This window comes from Cetorhinus maximus, chromosome 19 (genome assembly GCF_964194155.1).
Source record: "Cetorhinus maximus chromosome 19, sCetMax3.hap1.1, whole genome shotgun sequence".
NCBI lineage: Eukaryota > Metazoa > Chordata > Chondrichthyes > Lamniformes > Cetorhinidae > Cetorhinus > Cetorhinus maximus.
The window spans coordinates 73,237,135-73,251,260 of record NC_135897.1 but is presented as its reverse complement, the minus strand read 5'-3'; the positions used below and the strand labels follow the sequence as shown (position 1 = coordinate 73,251,260).

The 14,126-nt window shown below is 43.4% G+C and overlaps 1 protein-coding gene across 1 annotated transcript; it reads left to right on the top strand.

Annotated features, from left to right (window-relative positions):
* Nucleotides 1-292: 292 nt before the first annotated feature.
* LOC144693918 (actin-like) lies at nucleotides 293-1,915 on the top strand. Its single transcript, XM_078564135.1, has one exon. The coding sequence runs from the start codon at nucleotides 778-780 to the stop codon at nucleotides 1,897-1,899; it is 1,122 nt and encodes a 373-aa protein (XP_078420261.1). The 5' UTR covers nucleotides 293-777; the 3' UTR covers nucleotides 1,900-1,915.
* Nucleotides 1,916-14,126: the final 12,211 nt, after the last annotated feature.

Here is a 14,126-nt window from a genome sequence, read left to right as displayed (position 1 = left end):
TTGCAAATACTGGGAATAGAGGAAGCTGATAATTGTCTCCCCTTTAAGTGGCATCTCACGGGCTCTTTTGCCTTATAACTGGCGGTCTCCATGTGCAATAGAGATAAGCCCTATATGTCAGGAGACACAACTGGTGGACACACCAGAAAGCAACTTATTTTTCCTACTGAAATATTCTAACTAAAGAGGTTGAAACATCAAGTCCATTAATCTTGTAATAATAGAATGAATAAAATTGTATGATACTCACCTTGTTAAAGATAATCAATCAATCTAGTCTGACAAAAGCCAGTGACATATTTTATTAATATGAAACATCAATTATACTCGATTTTAGACAGAAATTCATTGGGTAAACGATATATTAAAGCTCTATGACTTTTAATAAATTTATCGTTGGAGGATCGCTGTTTAGCTAATAAAATTCCAGAGTGGTTGGAATTACAAGTTGCTTTTTGAGTTTGTATAAGGTGTAAACTCTCTTAATACCGGAGAATAATGGCAATTCAGCGGCAGGTGCTGTTAAAGGGACCACCCTGAATGGTTGTCCAGAGGTTGCTAGCTGACGCGACGTTGATCACCAATGATTATTTCCTCATAATTCTTTCAAATTGTCACAATTGGATGAGGGAGACCTCACAGCAGAAATGTTAAAACCTGGGCTGCAAGTCTGACGAGTTCATTGGCGTTTGAGCGGCGTTGCCAGGCACACCTTGGGTGCAGTTTGTTCGCGTGTGTTCAAGTGTTTCGCCAGCTACTTCCTGGGACCTGGCAAGGATGGTGGATCTCCAGCCCGCCATAGTGATCGACAATGGATCAGGCCTGGTCAAAGCTGGCATCTCAGGGGATAAGGAACCTCGCTCCATCTTCACCAACGTGATCGGCAAACCTCGGCAGAAAGCACTCATCATCGGGGCCGGTCAGAAGGACTTCTACATTGGCGAGGAAGCTCAGGCCAAGCGGGGGGTGCTGACCATCAAGTACCCGGTGGAGCACGGCATTGTCACCTCCTGGGATGACATGGACAAGATCTGGAGGTACGTGTATGACAACGATCTGAAAATCAAGTCCAACGAGAGGCCGGCGCTGCTGACCGAGGCTCCCCTCAACCCTCTGGCCAACAGGGAGAAGATGTGCCAGATCCTCTTCGAGGGCTTCGAGCTGCCGGCCATGTACGTGGCCATCCAGGCGGTGCTGGCCCTCTACGCCTCGGGGAGGACCACAGGGTGTGTGATGGACAGCGGAGACGGGGTGACTCACACCGTGCCCATCTACGAGGGCTACTGCCTGCCCCACGCCGTGCTGAGGCTGGAGCTGGGAGGCCGGGACCTCACCGAGTACCTGGTCAGGATCCTGACCGAGAGCGGGGTCTCCTTCGTCAGCACGGCGGAGAAGGAGATCGTCAGGGACATCAAGGAGAAGCTGTGCTACGTGGCCGTCGACCTGCAGAACGAGATGTGCAAGAAACCCTGCGACGTGGAGAAGGACTACAAGCTCCCCGACGGCCAGGTCATCAAGATCCAAAACCAGAGGTTCCGCTGCCCGGAGACCCTCTTCATCCCGGCCAACATCGGCATCGAGGCGCCCGGCATCGACAAGCTGTGCTTCAACGCCATCATGAAGTGTGACATCGATCTGAGGCGGGACCTCTACGCCAACGTGATCTTGGCGGGAGGCTCCAGTTTGTTCCCGGGCATGGACGAGCGGATGCTGAAGGAGATGACGAAGATGGTCCCCACCGGCACCCCGGTCAAAGTCTGCGCTCCTGCCGAGAGGAAATATTCCGTCTGGATGGGAGGCTCCATCCTCTCCTCCCTCTCTGCTTTCCAGCAGATGTGGATTTTAGCCTCTGAGTATAAGGAAGTCGGAGCTAACATTGTGCACAGAAAGTGTTTCTGAAAGCTTTTTTTTAAAAAAAAAACCCCCAAAACGACTGTATTTTGAAAAGAAAAAAAATACTGACAAAATAAAAAGTGTGGAATGAAAGTGAGAAACTGACGGTTTTATAATTTTTTGCAAAGAACATAAGGACACTAGGAGCAGGAGTAGGCAATTCAGCCCCTCGAACCTGCCCCCGCCATTCATTCAGATCAGGGCTGATCTCATTTCGGCCTCAACTCCAATTTCCCGCCCTCTCCCCATAACCTTTCAACCCGTTACTAATTAAAAATCTGTCTATCTCCTCCTTAAATTTATTCAGCGTCCCGGCATCCACTGCACTCTGAGGTAGTGAATTCCACAGATTCACGACCCTTTGAGAAAAGTAATTCCTCCTCATCTCTGATTTAAATCTACCACCCCTTAACCTAAAACTATGGCCTAGAATGCTCCACAAGGGGAAAGATCCGCTCCACGTCTACTTTGTCTATCCCCTTTAGCATCTTATATACCTCAATTAGATCTCCTCTCATCCTTCTAAACTCTAGCAAATATAGGCTTAAACTGCTCAATCTCTCCTCATAAGACAAGCCCCGCATCTCTGGAATCAATCTAGTGAACCTCCTCTGAACCGCCTCCAATGCAACTACATCCTTCCTCAAGTAGGCCTGGATCATTACAGGGGGCAGAGTATGTGGTTGGGTGGTGGAGGTGGGGGGAGGAGGGAGGGGTGCAGAGGTGGTGTGTGCTGATTTGGGAGGAGAGACCTGGAAGTCTGGGTTTCCCTATATACCCTTTGGGTGGGTCCCATCCAGGGGGTGCCTTGGGGGCGGTGTGTCTGATGCTGGAGAAGCTGGGGGCCAGAGGGATGAACTGTTGCCCCTCATTGGCCATAACTAGTGCTGTGAAGGCCCTTGCTCATTCCCCAGAGTTGTCCTCATCTCACTGCAACAGCCGTGGCCTGAAAAACCCACCTTCCCAGTTAAAGCCACAAAACAGGTTAACTCAGAGTCTCCCAACCTCATTAACATATTTAAAATGGCAACCTGCTTCCCGGGGGGTGAGTTGACTGCCTGCCCCTTGACCCGCTTTAGTAGAACCCAGGAAGTCCACAGGCTGGAGCCAGCTTACCAATGAGCTTGGAATATTCCCCTATTTAATACCATCACTCACCCCACCCCCACCACCACACACGTCTAATTCCTGCACTCACCCATGTTAAAACATCCCACAATGGCAACAGCACTATTTATATATCCAAGTTACTATAGTTTCAACACAATGGGTAGATCCCAAGGACAGGCAACAGAAATAGTCAAATTATTGATAAACATCTTAGACCTTCAATAAAGATGGTCATTTTTGTCTCCATACAATATTGCTGAATTAACTATTCTGTTCTGGGAGAAGTTCATAGTAGGTGTTGTTCTCTATTTCCCTTTGTGACTCAGTCTGAGTATCTAATCTGTCTCTAGTTTTCTTTAAAAAACTGAACCTGATTAGCTTCAAATGGTTGACCAAGAAAAGATGAGCCCCTGTTTAGAAAAATAGTATGTTGGGTATTTGTGGTTCCTTGTAGGGGAATAAATTGTCCTCACTGTGAAAATTGCATGTTCTCATTCATGTACTTTATTTAAATAAACCAGCAATTGGTTTGAAGCTATGCCTATCTTCATAGAATGCTTTCAGTCCATATTGCATTAAGAGAGATTCATGTTCTGGCATATGTGATATTTGAGTAGCTGGTCTATGGAGTAAGATCTCTTATGGTCATGTTATCGATGAACTAGGTAAGTAGTCCAGATCATAGGGCTGTGAAGTTCACTTACAAGAGTGACTGGAGACATTGAACTCAAGAGAAGACAGGTACCTGAAAACTTGAAGATTGTCACAACCACATACCCAAGACCTGACTTAATGAAAAAGCATTGACATGGTTGAAAGCAACAAGGTTAGTCTGTTATAGTCAAAGAGGACTTTACAGTTTGCCGTTATTATTATGACAATTCCAACTTTTAATTTACTTTCTGTGATAAAATCAGTATGCCTTAATAATTATGGTAAGAAGAGCTGTCATGTCATTTGGAGAAAAGATTTGGGCATTTGTTTAAAACAAAACTTTACAGCCCCATACAGAAACTGCTTGTACAGAGGATGAATTTATATGTTAATGGGCCACAGTAGCTGCTAGAAAGAAGAAAAACTTACATTTATATAGCACTTTTCACAAAGCACTTATGAACCAGTTTTCACTTGTATTCCCTAGAACAGTGCAGGGAATTTTCACACTAGTCAGACAAACAGCAATGTGCTTTTGGCTGGATAATCTGTTGAGGGATAAATATTAGATTACGCAATTGACATTACAACCGATAAATATTAGCTAGGAGAATCTCTCCTGTTTAAAATAGTGCCATCTTTGTCATCTACCTGAGAGGAAAGACTTGGTTTAATGTCTCATCTGTATGGCAGCGCATCTCACAATGCAACACTCCCTCAGTATTGCACTGAAGTTTCACTTAAAATTTTGTGTTCAAGTCTCTGGAAGAGGACTTGAAACCACAAGCTTTTGACAGGTAAGAGAGTGCTAGCCAGTGTTTACATAACTTACAACTAGAATGATTAGAGACAGTAGAGGAATCCTTATCTCAGATGCTGCTAGCAAACATTCACAGCTTAGGGTGCAGGAATGTCCCATTCTGCTGAGTTCTGCATGGAGAGTTTCAAAGGGGCATGGTGTAGTGATAGGTTTGTTGGCAACGCTTCTAGCCAATCCCCAGGTAGAATGATTTGGCAGGAATCAAGTCATCAACTTTGGCGAGGCAGAGAATAAAGGCTCACAGGTTGGAAGCCAGATGGTTGCTGCTGAACAGAAAACAAATAAAGCTTAGGAATAAACCTGAACCTAGAAATAAACCTAGAACCTTAGGAATAAATCTTAAGAACAGAGCTGATGAGACCAACATAAATTGTTTCCAGTTCTGGTGAAAGGTCATCAACCTGAAATATTAACTTTGCTACTCTCTCTCTGCAGGCACTGCCTAACTATCTGAGTATTTCCACCACTTTCTGTTTTCGTTTCAGATCCTCAGCATCTGCAGCATTTTGCTTCAGCGTACACCTTGGTCCAATTCAATGTTGACTGAATCAAATCCACCCTGCTGACTGATTATAGGGTGTATGCAGCTTATTATTTTTCTTGCTTATGAGGAGGGAATTGAAGCTGAATTGGAGTCAGTGAGGTTTGTTCCAATTGTGTACACTTACCACATGTAAAATAAAGCAGTTTGTGATACATACCTGGCCTCACTCAAGTTCATTATAGCAGGAATGGAGAAGTATATATCGGCATGTGCGAAAAACATGCAATTCAATTCTTCACTTGACCTAACAAGATGACTTCTAACCACTCCTCAGTATTTTTGATCTCTTAGGGCTAAAGCCTTAGGCCTTTAACCTATACAGCTCATTCTTTATAAATCCTACTGTACGCGCTTCCTGTCTGTTTTAAAAGGAGTCTCTGTTAGCACGTTGCCTAGCCTCTATTTTACATATGCTGGAAATCCAAAACGAAAACAAAAACAAAATTACCTGGAAAAACTCAGCAGGTCTGGCAGCATCGGCGGAGAAGAAAAGAGTTGACGTTTCGAGTCCTCACGACCCTTCAATACATATCTCTGTTCACAACAAGAGTAAGTATCAAAGACTTTCCAACAAAGTGATTTTGATCGTCAACATGCTAATAAATTGTTTATTTAGTGTTTGTAGGAAAATAACATCAAAGCTAACAAATTAGCATCTCAATCACAATAGTCCCAGCCTTTTCTTAAAATTTACTGAATACTTCATGCTTTTAAAGCCCCAACATTATAAGTAAATTTATCCAAATCCTTGTGGTGGAAAATTGTTTAAAAATATTTAGGATGGCTCAAAACAGTTCATATCCAATAAACTATTTTATGAAAGTGTATTCTCTTAATGCGTAGACATGCCGGCTGATTTGTCTTCATCAAGGTCAACCAAACAGCAAATGGCCAGCTAGACTCTTTCACTGGCATTGACTGAGTGAGTAATGTTTGGTAGAACACAAAGAGAACTCCCTATTGTTGGCCAAATCATGCCGGGCTGTTCATCTGAACAGGCAGATGGGTTTCCAATTTTAACATCTTATCCAACAGGGAGAATGTCCACTTTCTCAACATTGAAGTGTCAACCTAGTTTAAGTGCTTAAAATTTTTCCAAGCTGCCATACTGCTCTCCTGCCACTGACCTTCAACATCTTTATCCTTCTAATTCAATCTTCCTGCTCCTCTCATTTATTTCCTTTGTAAGCCGTCTTTGCATTATCGTGTTGGGCAACCTCAAATTGGGATAACTTTGGTCACCTTTCATGAGAAGAATCTTTCCAAAGTGACCGAAACATATAAATACAAAAGTTAATAACTGCTTTTCAAATCTATTCTTCCTTGAATTAGCTACTTGTGTTTCTCTCCCTCCTAATTTAGTAGCCATTAATAAACAAGCTTCTCGCGAGGTTTAAGTTCTTGTTCTTACCAGGGAAAGAGCTTCAGCAAGTGCCGTAGTATTGGAAAGGGATGAGCTTTAGCAAGCAAACAAAAGAACACAAGAAAAGTCAGGAATGAGAAAATATTATTTGACATATTGAAGGTTGCCTTTTGAGCATATTAATTCTCCCATCATGCTGCTAAATGTGGAATGGCTATTGGATAGCTTATTTAGATTTATTTTCCACTATTCTGCTTATATATCCAACAAACCTATTTTTAATTGTTTCATTATGCTGTCTGGGTTTTGAAAGCGGTAGCTAAGATTTTCTACTTTAATAAAAAGCTGGTGTAAAGTTGGTGCTTGGGTTTCCAGCCTGCCTTGTCTTGGCTACCATTAACCCCTGGCAAATTTTTACAGGATCTAAGGAGAGACTTGAGCTACTGAAATTACTTTCACTAGACCAGGGAAGACGCGGCAGAGATTTGATAGCACTTCGTAATACCATCAAAAATTTTAAAGATTATTTCATTTTTGAGGAATGATGTTGGATGAGGTGTCATCAACTTAAAATTGTCACTAAAAGGGTGATGAGAGAGGAATGGGTTGAGACAGAGGCCATTAAATCTTTTATGGAAATTGAATCAATATTTTAGATAGAATAAGATTCAGGATTATGGGGAGAGAGAGAGCATGACAGAAGGATTTGTTTTAAATAGCTTGAGCATAGGCCCAGCACAGGTAGGGTGGGCTGAATGGCCTTCTTCTGTGTTGTACGCCCTATATCATCTAGACAAAGAATGATGAATTTGTAACTTGCTTTCAGATACATTCTTACACTTAATAAATATACTGATCACTCTCAGCCATCTTTAATTCTACATATCACCATATGATATTACAAGCATGCATGTAGACTAATAACATATTGCATTGGCATGTAGTGTGCATGGCAAATAGCTGGGAAAGGATTCCATGACTAAGTGTGAAGTGAGAAAACTACTCGAACATTACTAACTCAAATGAGCACATACATACAGAATAAAAACTGAGCTTTTAATAAGATTGGGCTTTAGAATCACTATAATTTTTTTTAATGCATTGAGCCAGCTTCAAAACATTAACAAAATTGTCCATTTTCCCTTAGGTAACATAGTATGTTTTCAGGAAGTCAGTTTCCTTTTTATATTGAATAATACATAAACTGATGTTTATGTACAAAACATTCTAATCATCAATCCTCATCCATAAAAACTACAATTAAAGTTACAGTGAAAAAAACAAGAGAAAACATCAAATGAAAATGACTTCTTGCAAACATGATAAAAGAATACAAAAAACATTTGATATCTGAAGTGGGTAAGCATACCATGTTGTGTGGTCTAATTCAGTAAGACCTTGGCTTTGATGTTTGGTCTGTGCTACATTAGCAGATCTTCGTAATATGGGTGATACAGATTCCTTTGGTGCTCTTGGACTTGGGATTGAAATAAAATTAGCCTCAGTCCTGGAACTTTATTACTGTCCAGTGGCTCCTGTTAAAAATCTTTTGTGTCTGAATGGACCATGGTTGAGTGATCAGACATTTTCTGCATAAATGAGATGATCTCAAATGCACAAATTTTCTGATATGCACTACAAAACAAGAAAAGGTGACGTGGACATGCATAAATTGTAAACCCATTTTCCTCTACAATGGTGCTTAAATTCAAGGCACCGTTTTTGGAAAGAAAATATAGAAAAGTTGTAAAGTTCAAAGAAATTCAGCTCACAAAACTGATTAACAAACATTGCATAAAATAATAATTCAGCGCATGAATAAACATCCTAGTGTAGTAGATAAAGAAAGGTTATTTGTAATTCATTTCTCATCCCTGGATTATGTGAATGGACCCATCGCAGCTTCTAATTATATTTTCAATAATATTAATGTGGTTGACTTTATTATCTTGATGGTGGATTATTCCAAACATTTGTCACTTTGAGAAAATAAATTTTCTGACATCTGTTCTACATCTATTTTCATTCATTTTCACTTTAATCCTCTGGTCTGAGTTGACACACTTTGCAATAGTAATCCAGGTTTATTTTTTTAAATAATTTAATATATTATATTATATATTATAGACTTCGTTGAATTCCTCATTGAGCACCTTCTTTCTCGACTATCAGGCTTAAATCTCTTATTTTACTCAGACATTGTCCTCCTTATCTGATGTCATCACCCATCTCCTCAAAAAATCAAACCTTGATCCCTTTGTCCTTGCAAACGACTGCCCCATTTCCAATCTCCCTTTCCTCTCCAAAGTCCTTGAATATGTTGTTGCCTCCCAAATCCATGCTCCTCCTTCCCAGAACTCCATTTTTGAATCTGATCAACAGGTTTCCATCCTGCCACAGTACCAAAATTATTTTATTCAAAGTGACATATTAGTCCCTATGTGATCGTGACAAAGGTAAACTATCCCTCCTCGTCCTTCTCAACCTGTCTGCAATCTTTGATGTGGTTGACCACCCCATTTTTTTTCAACTCATCTCCACTGTCATCAGCTGGGCAGGACTGCACCAGTTCCATTCTTATCCATCTAATCACAGCCAGAGGGTCACTTGAAGTGGCTCCTCTTCCCACTCCAGCACAATTATCCCCGATGTCACCCAAGGATCTATTCTTGGTTCCGTCCTTTTTCTCATCTTCCCCTCAGCAACATCATCTGAAAAGGTAGTGTCAGTTTCTACATGTACGCTGGTGACAAACACCCAACTCTACCTCACTACCACCTTGCTCAACTCTTCCACTGTCTATAACTTGTCAGACTGTTTACTCAATATCTATGACTTCATACATAGAAATTTCCTCCAACTAAATTTTGGAAAGACCCGAAGCCATTGTCTTCAGTTGGCAATACAAACTCTATTCTCTAACCATCAACTCCAGCCCTCTCTCAAATTTGACCCTTACTTGAGCTTTCTACCACATATCTGTGCTATTACTAAGACCATCTATTTCAATTCCCGTAACACTGCACAAATCCACCCTGCCTCTGTTCATCGGTTGCTGAAATCCTCATTCATGCCTTTGTTACCTCTAGACTTTGCTATTCCAAAGCACTCTCAGGTGACCTCCCACGTTTTATCCTCTATAAACTTACGGTAATCTGAAGCTCTGCTCCCATATCCTAACTTGCACCAATTCCTGTTAACCCATCATCCGTGCTCACTGGCCTACATTGGCTCTTGGCTAAGCAACTCTTTGATTTTAAAATTGTTAGCTTTGATTTCCAATCCCTACATGGCCCTGCCCCTCCATATCTCTGTAACTCTCCTCCAGCCCTACAACTTTGCGAGGTATCTGTGTTGCTCCAGTTTTGGCCTCTTGAGCATCCTGGACTTAAATCACTCCGCCATTGACAGCTGTGACATCTGTATTCCATTTATTCGTTCATGGGCTGTGAGCTTCACTGGCAAGACCAGCAATTATTGTCCATTAAGATAAAAGCAAAATACTGCAGATGCTGGAAATCTGAAACAAAAACAGAAAATGCTGGAAAAGCTCAGCAGGTCTAGCAGCATCTGTGAAGAGAGAAACAGAGTTAATATTTTGAGTCCGTATGACCCTTCTTCAGAGCTGAAGAGAAGAGGAAATGTGATGAAATGTTTACTGTTTAAGCAGGGTGGGGCAGGTGGGGCTGGATAGAAGGCCAGTAATAGGTGGGGACAAGGGACAGATTGACAAAGATGTCATAAACTAAAGAACAAAGGGTGTGTTAATGGTAGTAGTTAGTGCTAAAAAAGGTGCTGATAGTGGCGTAAAGATAAGAAAGCAGAATGTGATAATAACAGAACAAGGGTAGCATTGTGTGAAAGAACAACATGCAACAAGTAACAGATGGACCTGTAGGAGATGGGGTTGATGGAGGGAACAGTGATGGGGGAAGAAAAGGATAGAAAATGGGGTAGAAGGGGAGATAAAAAAAGGGATAAAACCACCAATACATGAATAAATATAAAAATTAAAAATAAGTGGGTAAAAAATAAAAATGAATGTAGAAAAAAGGGATTAAAAATGGGCATTCAGGATGGAGCAGAGTTCATGGTCTGAAGTTGTTGAACTCAATGTTAAGTCCGGAAGGCTGTAAAGTGCCTGGTCGGAAGATGAGGTGCTGTTCCTCCAGTTTGCGTTGGGCTTCACTGGAACATTGCAGCAGGCCAAGGACGGACATGTGGGCATGAGAGCAGGGTGGTGTGTTGAAATGGCAAGTGACAGGAAGGTCTGGGTCATGCTTGTGGACAGACCGCAGGTGTTCCGCAAAGCAGTCACCCAGTCTGTGTTTGGTCTCCCCGGTGTACAGGAGACCACATTGGGAGCAGTGAATGTAGTAGACCAAATTGAAGGAGGTGCAAGTGAAGCACTGCTGAAAGGAGTGTATAGGACCTTTGACGGTAAGGAGGGAGGAGATAAAGGGGCAGGTGTTGCATGGGAAGGTGCCGTGGGGAGGGGGTGAGGTGTTAGGGGTGATGGAGGAGTGGACCAGGTTGTCACGAAGGGAACAGTCCCTACGGAATGCTGATGGGGGGGGGGCGGGGGTGAGGGGAAGACGTGTTTGTCGGTGGCATCATGCAGGAGTTGGCGGAAATGGCAGATGATGATCCTTTGAAAGCAGAGGCTGCTGGGGTGAAAAGTGAGGACAAGGGGGACGCTATCATGGTTCTGGGAAGGAGGGGAAGGTGTGAGCGCAGAGGAGCAGGAGATGGGTCGGACATGGCTAAGGGCCCTGTCAACCACAGAGGCTGGGAAACCTCGGTTTAGCAAGAAGGAAGACATGTCAGAAGCACCATTTTGGAAAGTGGCATCATCGGAACAGATGCGACAGAGGTGAAGGAACTGAGAGAATGGGATGGAGTCCTTACAAGAAGCAGGGTGTAAGGAGTTGTAATCGAGGTAGCTGTGGGAGTTGGTGGGCTTGTAATGAATATTGATGGACAATCTATCATCAGAAATTGAGACAGCGAGGTCAAGGGAGGGAAGAGAAGTGTCAGAGATGGACCATGTGAAAATGCTGGAGGGGTGGAGATTGGAAGCAAAATTAATAAATTTTTCCAGGTCCAGACGAGAGCATGAAGCAGCACCGAAATTGTCATTGACATACTGAAAAAAGAGTTGTGGGAGGGGGCCTGACTAGGACTGGAACAAGGAATGTTCCACAGACACCATAAAGAGACAGGCATAACTGGGGCCCATGCAGGTACCCATAGCCACACCTTCTATTTGGAAAAAGTGAGACAAGTTTAAGGAGAAATTGTTTAATGAGAGAACAAGTTCAGCCTGGTGGAGGACAGTAGTGGTGGATGGGGATTGTTTGGGCCTCTGTCCAAGGAAGAAGCAGAGAGCCCTCAGACCATTCTGGTGGGGGATGCAGGTGTAGAGGGATTGGACATCCATGGTGAAGAGGAGGCGGTTAGGGTCAGGGAAGTGGAAATTGTTGATATGGCATAGGGCACCAGAGGAATCACGGATGTAGGTGGGAAGAGACTGGACAAAGGGAGAGGGAACAGAGTTAAGATAGGAAGAAATGAGTTCCGTGGGGCAGGAACGGGCTCAAACAATCAGTCTACCGGGACAGTCCTGTTTGTGGATTTTGGGAAGGAGGTAGAAGCGGGCTGTCTGAGGTTGGGAGACTATGAGGTTGGAAGCTGTGGAGGGAAGATCTCCAGAGGAGATGAGGTCAGTAACAGTCCTGGAAATAATGGCTTGATGTTCGATAATGGAGTCATGGTCCACGGGGAGGTGGGAAGAAGTGTCTTAGAGTTGGCGCTCAGCCTCTACGAGATAGAAGTCAGTACACCAGACAACAACAGCACCACCCTTGTTGGCAGGTTTGATAACAACTCAGAGTTGGACCTAAGAGAACAGGGTGCAGCAAGTTCAGGAGACAGCTTAGAGTGGGTGACAGGGGCAGAGAAATTGAGAAGGCCGATGCCACGCCGACAGTTCTCAATGAAAAGATCAAGAGCAGGGAATAAGCCAGAGGGAGGGGTCCAGGTGGAGCGAGAATACTGGAGGCGGGCGAAAGGATCCATGGAACCGGGGGAGGACTCCTGCCCAAAGAAGTGAGCACGGAGATGAAGGCCGCGCAAGAAGAGTTCAGCGTTGTGCCGAGACGAAATTCATTAAGTGAGGACGTAAGGGTATGAAACTAGTCCTTTGCTGAGTACAGGACATTCAGCATCAGAAAGGGGGAGATCAGAGGGTATGGTGAATACACAGCAAGGGCTGGGATTAGAAGATAGGATCAGGTCAAAGGGACGGGAAGGGGTGGAGTGTCCTGGATGGGCGTTGGTATCAATAAGTTGTTGGAGCTTGTGTTCCTTAGCACCTGAGAAGAAGAGGAGAAGTTTATTGTTAAGCTGTCGGATGAGGCGAAGAATAAGATGAAACTGGGGACAAGGACAGCTTTGAGATAGGATGAGTTGGTGCTGCTGGAGGGAGAAGCCAAGTGTGTCAATATGGCGGCGAATGGCACTGAGTGTGGATCTCAGGATGCAGCGAGAACAGCAGTCCGAGGAGCGTTGTATGTCGTGGGGATACCTGTAATCCTGGGTGGGTTCAAAATGTGAGGGGTGGAATTTCAGTTAGAATCCACGTGAGGTAAGTCAGAGACGGAGACAGTCACTGAGGAAGGAAATATGGCTGTGAAAGCGAGTTTTTGTAAACGCCTTGTCAAACCAGGGGGGAAATGGAAAGCAATGAAGGTGAACAGGTCAAAAGAGACAAACAGAAATCCTGTTGGAGAGAAGAGCAGTATTTCTTCAAAGTAGGCATTTCTGGAAGAGAAGTGACAGTGAATTGTACAATAAGATAAAAGCAAAATACTGTGGATGCTGGAAATCTGAAACAAAAACAGAAAATGCTGGAAAAACTCAGCAGCATCTGTGGAGAAAGAAAAAGACTTAACGTTTCGAGTCTGTATGACCCTTCTTCAGAGCTGAAAAAAAGTGGAAATGTGATGAAATTTATACTGTCCAAGGGGGTTGGGGCAGGTGGAGCTGGATAGAAGGCCAGCGATAGGTGGGGACAAGGGAGGGATTGACAAGGATGTCATGAACTAAAGGGCAAAGGGTGTGTTAATTGTAGCAGTTAGTGCTAATAAAGGTGCTGATAGTGGCATAAAGGTAAGAAGGCAGAATGTGATAATAGCAGAACAAGGCTACGTCATATCAACAATTTCTAGTTCCCTGGCCCTAACCACCTCCTCTTCACCATGGATGTCCAATACCTCTACACCTCCATCCCTCACCAGGATGGTCTGAGGGGTCTCCGCTTCTTCCTTGAACAGAGGCCCGAACAATCACCATCTACCACCACTCTCCTCCACCAGTCTGAACTTGTTTTCTCACTGAACAATTTCTCCTTAAACTTGTCTCACTTCCTCCAAATAAAAGGTGCGGCTATGGGTACTCGCATTGGTCCCAGCTATGCCTGTCTCTTTATGGGGTATGTGGGACATTCCTTGTTCCACTCCTACTCAGGACCCCTCCCATAACTCTTTTTCCAGTACACCGATGACTGTTTCAGTACCGCTTCAAGCTCTCACTTGGACCTGAACAAATTTATCAATTTGCTTCCAATTTTCACCCCTCTATCACCTTCACATAGTCCATCTCCAACTTTTCCCTTTCCTTCCTTGACCTCTCTGTCTCCATTTCTGGTGATAGACTGTCCATCAATATTCATTACAAGCCTA